A 9,950-nucleotide genomic window follows, 5' to 3' on the forward strand; every position below is an offset into this window, starting at 1 on the left:
TAACTAAACATAACACACACACACAAATTAAGCAGAGGGATAGAATGGAAACATGAGGACAGGCGTGTTTCCAATTCACCCCAGCTAGAAGCAGATCACAATCGATCCTAATCCAGGGAGACCCAATGAAAACACACCCACCATTTTCTTCCTTATTCTTTTCTCATCTCCTCCTCCTCCTCCTCCTTAATAAACACTAAACCCTAACCCTAGCACCATCACAAGCCCTAGCACCAAATACACAACGCCCAACAGTCGTATATTCACTTCCAGACGCTGGATTAAAAACAATGGGTAGATACTCACTGTTTTGGCAATGGAAATCCGTGTTCACGAAACGCCTCACCAATGCATCTTTTCCCTAAAACCAAACATTCATTCATTCATTCATTCACTCATTATAATATAATGAATGTATCAATACAATATATAAGAAGAAGATATTTAATTACCTGAATCCTACCCCAGTCGATCTTACAAACCTTTACCGATCTATAATAAGTTTCCCATTTGAAGTTATCAAGCATTTCTCGAACACGACCGGCTGCTGCTTCACTTGTGAAATTCACAAATGCATATCCTAGGTTGTTATGCTTACTGTTCTCCGTTCAAAATAACAATTATTAATTAAGTAGGTCATCGTTTCCACACAAACAAAAGTAAGAAAGAAAGAAAGAAAAGAGCACCGAAAGTCCATTGGAAGGTAGAGAAAGTCGAACTGGATTTGAACAGAATCGGAGTTCTTCTGCTGCTGGGAAATTTGCTTATTAAGATAATCAACAAATTCATGTCTCCTGTTCATCAATCAATTAAATGCATGTCGGTAATTGTTATTATGTATGATGATTAAAAACGTTTCATAACATCGAAACAGTGATTGTTACTGGCACTAGCTACACGAAAACCTAAGAAATCGGAAAGAAAAAGAGTGAATCGATCTGACCTGATCTGGTTAGGGATATTCCTAATCATGAGAGTTGTTTTAGTCGTCGTCACGTTCGTTTGATCTGACGGAGGAGGAGGAGATGGAGGAACAGAAGAAATCTTCTCCGGTTTGGATTTAGGAGACGAGTTTTGATTTCTCTTTGGAAGCCATAAAAACTGTTTCGGCCGGTTTGAGCGTTGAAGACGTGGCGGAATAAAGGTTCTGCGGCCGAATTGAACGAACTGTGTTGTTTCTTTCCTAGGCTTGACGGAAGAAGACAGTGAAACTTTTGACAGTGGATTTGGCCGATAATAGGGAAGAGGTTGAGTCACAAAGTATTGTCTGAAGTAGTTCGTCGGAGCCGGAAAAAGAGGCGGTGGAAAGTAACAGACATTCCTAAACCAGACGGCGGATGGTACGTATGCTTTGGCCTCCGATGATAAAGGTTTGGACGTAGTCATTGAAGTCCAAAACTCAGATTTCTTTCTTTTTCAGAGAAGAAGAAGAAGATGAAGAGGAGAGGGAAAGACTCAAATATTTTTGTCTTCCAACTTTAATATATATATATATCAAACGTTTTTTTTTTTTGTTTTTTTATTAAAAGTAAATATTATTATTTGTATAAACTTGTATAATTCTTTTATTTAATTATGAACAAAATAATTTAGTTCATAATATAACTCACCATAAAAAATTACCGATTAAAATGAATTATGTTAGACTAATTTACAATAAATAGAAAAATCAAATTATTTTATAAAACACAAAATCTTTATTAAAATAATAGCTTTTTGTTTAATTATAGATAAAACATCTTAACGTATCTACTAATTAGATCTATCAAACCAATAAGATAATAAATAATAATATATTTAAATTCGGTGAATACTTAGATAATTTTATTTTGTTGGCTGTTAAATGGGAAGTATGACTATATATATTAGATAATATTGACTTTTTATTTAAAATTAATTATATATATATAAATTATTAATAATTAAATAAATTATAAGAAAAAAAATTAAAAACAAATGATTATAAAAAAGAGAGTTACTAAATTTTTATAAAATAAAAAATATATAAATTTGAGATGATATATATTTATTTTTAGTTTCTAAGGCACTTGTGTGAGTTCATTAAAGAGAAAATTGAGTGACTAGATAGGACAGGACAAGATAGCAGAAATGACACAAATATCATCATTATTAACATAACATTATGGCAAATTATACAGGTGACTCTCAAAGTTACTTTAATCACTTATTTTTAGTTCTTGAAATTGTTTTTTAAAATAAATTACCAAATGATCCTTTAACTATCAAAAAGAGTCACCTATTGCCCTCTCGTTAAATTTTCGTTTACATCATAATGTCTCTAATTAAAACTCTCATTTTCAACCATCATTATCTTCAAAAACAGATTTTATATATTCTCTACGACCTAACTACCTACCTAATATTGTTTTCTTCTTTTCCATAGATTTCCATCATTCTTTGTAAGTAGAAACCCTAAGTTGCGAGAAAAGGGTCGGTCAGAGAAACCCTAAGTTGCAATAAAAGTTTGAGTTCTTGAGATCGGTGCAAGAGAAGTGTCTGCTAAAGAGTAAAGAGAGACGAAAGATAATTAAAGTTCATAGTATCATAACAATGAATTTGTTGATTAGAACTAGAAATTACAATTTTGAATCCAATCGAGTATACTGTAAATACTTGTTAAATACTTGTTGTATACTCTAAAAAGTATTAGCTATAGTTATTTCATTTGTACCTAATTTGTACTATATATTTATCTTTATTAGAGAAAAGAGACATAAAGGGAAGATAATAGTACATTTCTTATGTGATATAATGATTTTTATAGTTAGTTAAATTTATACTTAATATTATAAATTTATAACCATCTAATTATTTATTTTATCATCTTAAATATTAAAATATCTTAGGTTTATTTTTAAAATAATATTAATTTTTAAATATAAACTGACATTATAGTAATTTATCAAATAATTTTTTTTTTATAATTTATTGTATCATTCAACAAGATTTTAAGACAATTTAAAAAAAATTATTTTTTTAACCAAAAATTTATAATCCTTGAGTTTACATATTGGAATATAGATTTTTATAATTTATAATAATAATTTATTAAAAAATATTTTTTTAACTCAACTATTAAATCACTTATTTAATTATATGGATAAAATAAATAAAGACAAAAATGTTTATACAAAAGCCATATATATATATACATCATCACACACGATAGCGCAATCATGAGATGTTGGGAAAAGAAAACTAATCATAGCCTCATTTCAAATCTCATTAATGTGGTATATCATAATGGTTAGGCCTTGTTTTGTTTGTAAGAGATTTAAATAACTCACCATCTATATATCAATTAATAAAATTAATTATTTTTTCGATAAAACTTTTAAAAATAATTTCTAAAAACTCTTTAAATATATATAATTTTTAAAATAATAATATCCTTTAATATATTCATTTAATAATAATTATTTATAACTTTTACCATAAAAGACAAAAACAAAATATAGTCAAGAATCCTATTCGAATTTTCTAGGATGTGACTCTTAGAAAGTTTAAAAAATAATACCTAAACTTATTTTTTTTTTATTTTTTAAATAATTAATTCTCAACAATCTCACTATTTAATTCACTAATTAAAATATTAAAATAACTTATATTTTAAATTATTATTTTTTATTTTATTTATATATCAGTAACTTTTATTTTTTATCAAAAATAATTATCACCACCTTAAAATCTTCATTAATCATTATTTTTTTCTCTCTATAAATTTTTAAAAAAATCACAATCCAAACAAAGCCTTAAATGAATTATCGTTTATAAATTCTGATTATCTTTATTTGCATAATAATTTTAACTAATAAAATAAGGATAAAAATTTATAAATAATATTATTTTATATTTATTTTTTTCATTCCTTTTTTTACTTTTTATTATTATTTTTCTATCACATTTTTCTATTTTATTTTATCGCCTCTTTTTCTATTTATAATTGTTTTTTATTTTATTTTATTTAATTATTTATATAAAAATATTATAATAATAAAATATGAATTTATATATATATATATATTCTTTTTTTTTATTAAACACATAATATTTATTTAAAAACACAAATTTAAATATATATATATATATATATATATTCTCTTTATCTGTATTTATATTTATATTTTTTTATTTAAAATAAGATAATATTATATTATTTTTAAAAATAATTAATTATATTTTTTAAAATATAAAATAAAACAAATATTAATAAAAAAAAATTAGAAATTTATGAGTTTAGAAATTTAACAAACTAGAAGATATTAAAAAAATAAGTAAATAAACAATATTATATATTTATTAGTTCTATAATGTTTAACAAAAATCAATAGATAACATTTTAATAAAATTATAACAAATAAACCCGTGTTCAGTATGAATATTTAAATAAATATAACTCAAAAACATTATATAATTTTAATTATTATTTTTAATTTTACTCTTTAAATCTTTTAAAAAAAAGTATCACTTCAATTCAAACCAGGCCTAAATAATATATAAAAGTTAGACAAATTGAAATATTATATAAAAAAATAATATATAAACTAATATATTCATCTAATTTATTTTAAAATATAATGTTTTTTTAATTTAAATAATTTATTAATATTTAAAATTAAATTAATAAAAAAACCAAAATATTTTAAACAACAAAAACATAAAGTTTATAAATTTACTTATTGAATGTACAAGAGTATTACATAAACCTGAAATCGTATTATTCATCGTTAAATTAAAAAACCTAATTTGGAACTAAAGTACTAAATAAAACTTTTTTTTCCTTATTCATTAGTGAATAAGGGTTAAAAAACAATCAACATATTTTATATGATTGACGTGGAACACTTTTAACCCTAAAAACAAATTTTAAATAATTTTTCAAAATCGTTATTTTATGCGGAAAAAGAGTCCAATTTTTTTCATTCTTTTATGATTAATGTAGTGGGTAATGTTTTGTTGTTTGATTTATGTTCTAAGAACATTTTTGTTGAATCAGATTTTGGTGTTATGGCAAGATTACATCTTTGTATGTACATTAATGTTTTATGGTGTTCTTGAGCATAAGTTGTCCGATTGAGAGCTCGACCGATTGCCTAGTTATTGACCAATAAAAACAGCCACGGTCTGATTTGCGATCGTTGTTTCTGATCGAGAGGACGACCGAGGATCACCCTAGCAAGCGACCTCTCACCCGACTGGGGCCTTGACTTGACTCTAGTGTTGTCTTGTTGGCATGATTTCTGACCGAAGCCCACGGCAAATGCCCGTGTCCCATTGCTCCGACCCGCGCTTTGACTCGTTTAATCTTAAGTCCTGTTATTTTTTATATTTTTATATTTTGCTTATTTTAATTTGTGTTTGCATGTTTTTAATGTTTTTTTTAATTTCTAAATAAAATAAGAAATAACTAAAATTATTATTTTACAAAAAAAAATCAATAAATATTTTAACAGCATTTTACTACATTGGTTACATTTACTCATTTTCCTTTTATCATAACTTTAATTTACAAACTTTAAAAATTATTTAACTGATTTTAATTGTTGTGTTATATAAGATTATTTGAAAGTTATGAAATATATTTTTTTCTATTTTTCTATATATTTCACTTTATTTTAGTTTTTGAACTATCAACGAGCATGTTTGATTGAACACTTCGCATAATATGTTTTCTTTGACAATTTTATTCTTGTTAACATATGTTTGTTTTTGACACTTATATATTCATGATAATGTTGATTGTTTGTCTTTACTTTTAGTTTCTTCATTCACTTTGTTTATAATTTCAAGTAATGAAGTTTTTTTTATTTATGTATTATAAAATTAGTTCGTGTCCATAATAAACTAACAACCATTTATTGGAATCAATATTTAGCACTATTATTAGAATTAAAATGCTAAAAAGTAATGTTGAGAATATTTTTTTTTATAAGATATAGTGTCAATGAAAATGATAAAATGTAATGTTTGAGAACTAAATTTTTTTTATAAAAATGTTAAAATTTTAGTAGTAAAAACGTTTTAACAAAATGTATGTGTGACACATAGTGTAATGTCAGTTTCATCGGTAACCAAAACACCGAATCCACCTTATATAATCATTGAATTTTGTTTTCTTTATATCAAACATATTTTTCTTTAATTTTGGATAAAAATTAGTTATTTATTTTATTTTTTTATTTTTTAAAAAATTATTATTAATTAAAAATTCTAAAAAGAGACTTGAAGTAAATTTATCATTTTATTTTCAATCTCAACTGAGATTCGTCGAAAATGTTAGTTATATAATTTATTTCTAAAAGTCTAACTAAGATTTCGATTATTTTAAAAAATAATTATTTAGTGACAATAATTCAAAAGATTTGAGATGTATTTATGTTTTATAGCCATGTTCTTTCTATTTTTTTTCATACTCACCTAACTAATTAATCAATAAGAACAATTTTAGTTAGAACTTAATTTTTTTTAAAAAAAAAAACATGTCATATTTCCAACAGAATTTACTAATGTAAACAACTTTGTTTATTTTATTAATTATTATTGGAGATTAATTTTAAATAGTTAATCATCTTAGAGCTCATCATCAATTAATGATTTAAATTATTATAATTTTTTTCTTATAAGCTTTTTCATTATATATTTCTCTCTTTAAATAGTTGATCTAAAATAACTAATTTTATCACTTTTTTAAAGAAAATATGCCACAGTAATTTATTGCTCCAATGGTAAGAATTTCAAAATAAAATAAAATAAGAATCTTTATTTTATTTATATTTGCTTAAATTCCATTCATGGCCCAAGTTCTAAAAAATCAACCTTACTGGACCAAATTCATTAGAGGCTTCCAGATCTTTGTGATGGATTGTGGCCTGTGGAAACTTGAACAATTTTTGGCCCATTATTGATATCAATCAATTTGGGCCGTGCATTAGACATGTCACATGTGATAATAAAATTAACTAAATTATACTTTACAAAGACAAAACAAATTATAAATATAATTTTAATAAATAAAACTTAAATTTATATTAAAAATTAGATTAATATTAAATAAATGATCTTCATAATATTTTCACCAATTAGCTAATTTTGTGACAATTTTACTACTTTTTTAAAAAGATAGTAAAGAGAAATACAGTTATTAGTATAAAAAGAAAATTAACATTAGGAAACATCAATTTACCGTTATTAAAGATCAATAACAACCATAGTTAGACAAGTTTTATGCCAACTTAATTTTTTTTGTTTTAATTTGACAAAAGTTTATACCAAAAAAGAACCAAACATTAAAGTTATTAATTAGTAGTAATCATAAAACTGACTTAGTTAATGGACTATATATTAATTAATATAGGTATACAAAGTATGAATAATAGCATGCTTTTCTAGTTTCTATTTTTAGAAATAGAAATTAAATGTATTATATGTCAACATCATAATTAAGTAGTGATCTTTTGAAATTTAAGTTAAAGCACTTGTATATTTTTTTATTGCTTATGATAAAAGGTTAGATTATTAATAAAAAGATGTTAAAGTATTAATATTTAATATAAATATTTTAAATATATATTTAATTAATTGGATTGATAAAATGATATATTATAATATTGAATTATTTAAATAAATGAGTAGTAGTGAATTATTCAAATATCCTTAGTATTTGAGAAGTAAAAGACATAATCATGCTTTAAAATTAATTTGGTACAAAACAATTATAAAGTTGGGCAATTGTCCCTCTTTTATGGCACCTCATGTTGGACATGACATCATGACATCTTTCCAAAATCAATTCACATTTTCAACTTTAAATATGTTTTTTTTTAACTAGGAAGAAAAATCTAGTTTTTTTTTTCAATCTTATACCAACTTTGTTTTACTTATAGCAACTCTTTTAACTAAAATATAGTCTTAATTAATTAGTTCTACACAATCATTATTAATATCCATGTTAAAGAGATTAAAAAAACTAATCTAGATAAAAAGAAATTATTCCCATGTAATTAGTTATGATATTTTTTACTTTCATTTAGGAACGACAATTTTGAACCCGACACGAAAAAAACACCGAATCGAATACGAAAAATATAAAATTTGGGTTATATATTTTTGAATTCAGTTCGACCGATTTAACTTGATTAATAAACATGTCAAAATCGGATTGATATGAAATAACTCAAAATAGACCTACCAATTAGTTTACAATTTTCTTTTGTTGAGTTTTAATTATGTTTTCATTTCATACTCACTCACTCATTCTTTTATAAAGGAATTTGTGATTTAATTTTAATTTTGTTTTGTGATGTGTTGATTTCATTTTAATTTAAAATAAAGATACGTAAATTAATTACATCGGGTCAATTGAGTTGTGATCGAGTTGAGTTAGGTAAATCATGTCGGGTTCAGATCAATTATAAATAAACATGTCAGAGAATCAAGGTAGAAATTTTGACCAAATTATTAAATATGTCAGGTTCATGTCAACTTAACACCCTTAACTTTTATGGATTAAATAATGACTTATTGTATTGAGTTAGTTTGATTCAACTTATTCATTAAAATTAAAAACATAGACTATTAATGTTGCATATGTTTTATATGCTTAATCACGCTACACCTTATCATTCTTATTAACTCGTTAAACTAACACTCAGATATATTTGATTTTATTTATACGCGATAACATATTCAATAAATTTAGTTACAATTACGACGCAATCACGGTTTACTCATGACTATTGTAAACATAGTCAAACTAATCCATTATATGGTTTGGTTGGAAGCACTAAATGAGTTGTGGTCTTGAGATGAGACAACTATAGACAGACGGTAAGGAAGAAAATGTTACAAATTTGATATTTTATGTCAAAAGATAGTTTTTGGGCGGCTAGATAAGGCTGTTACAATAATGTAATTAAAAATAGAAAAAAAGAGAGTCAATATAATGTGACTCATAGAATTATTTATAGTTAAGGAAAGAAAAAGGAAAGATGCAAGAAGTCTAATTTATTTGAAGGGCGTCACGTCCTTAATTATATATAAATGAAGAAATGCTAAGCACGTCCTTCTCACATATACTTAAACAAATACAAAACATTGCATACTTCCATTCTTTTCAAACTTCAAACATTATATTCTTAATTTCCCCTTTAGGTGTATGACTTATCTAATCAATTGTTTTGTCTTTAATAAATGACTATATATGTGTCAAAGTATTTAACATATAATATTTGTTTGAAAGGGTGGGTGGCTTTGATCAAGCAAAGAAAACAATTGATAATGTTTTTATAATGTTCAATATTTTGTAAAAATTCTTTTATGTCGGTGGAGTTCGACTTAGTTGGGTACCATAATCGACTAATACTATATCAAAATATTTAATATTAATACTAATCTTGATCAAAATCTAAATATATTTTTTTTATTAATTGTCGTACAACAATTCTCTAAAAATGAGTTTTTTTTAATTAAAGGAGGATGGGGAGAACTAGCGCATAACACCTGATAGTCATGTCCTCACTTAAACTCAAAACGCTTTCACATAAAATTGAACTCGTTACCTAATTTTTTAAAAGAGAATTGGGTGACTTTATTTAAAAAAAAAAATCTAAAATAAGTTTGAACTAATTTATTTCTTATCCATTCACATTGAAAATAGGAAAGACGAGGTTTTATTTAATTTTTTAAAAGAGAATTGGGTGACCTTATTTAAAAGTTTTCAAAAATAAAAAAAAAAAATTTAAAATGAGTTTGAACTAATTTATTTCTTATCCATTCACATTGAAAATAGGAAAGATGAGGTTTTATTTATTTTATTCATTTTTGCATGAAATTAATACATATATTCTCAAAGGGATGGGCATATTGAAATTATTTATTTGTTACTTTGATCAAGCATGCATAGAATCTATCATGATTATATGTTTCTTGTT

General features: G+C 24.3%; 1 protein-coding gene across 1 annotated transcript; it reads right to left on the reverse strand.

Moving 5' to 3' along the window:
* Window positions 1-196: 196 nt before the first annotated feature.
* Window positions 197-1,386, reverse strand: LOC124909931 (protein MEI2-like 6). Its single transcript, XM_047450558.1, has 4 exons — window positions 944-1,386; window positions 687-794; window positions 453-597; window positions 197-361 (listed from the first exon to the last, which is right to left on the reverse strand). Exons 1-4 carry the CDS (start codon window positions 1,384-1,386, stop codon window positions 197-199), a joined length of 861 nt encoding a protein of 286 aa, XP_047306514.1.
* Window positions 1,387-9,950: the final 8,564 nt, after the last annotated feature.

Source organism: Impatiens glandulifera, chromosome 7, assembly GCF_907164915.1.
Source record: "Impatiens glandulifera chromosome 7, dImpGla2.1, whole genome shotgun sequence".
Taxonomy (NCBI): Eukaryota; Viridiplantae; Streptophyta; class Magnoliopsida; order Ericales; family Balsaminaceae; genus Impatiens; species Impatiens glandulifera.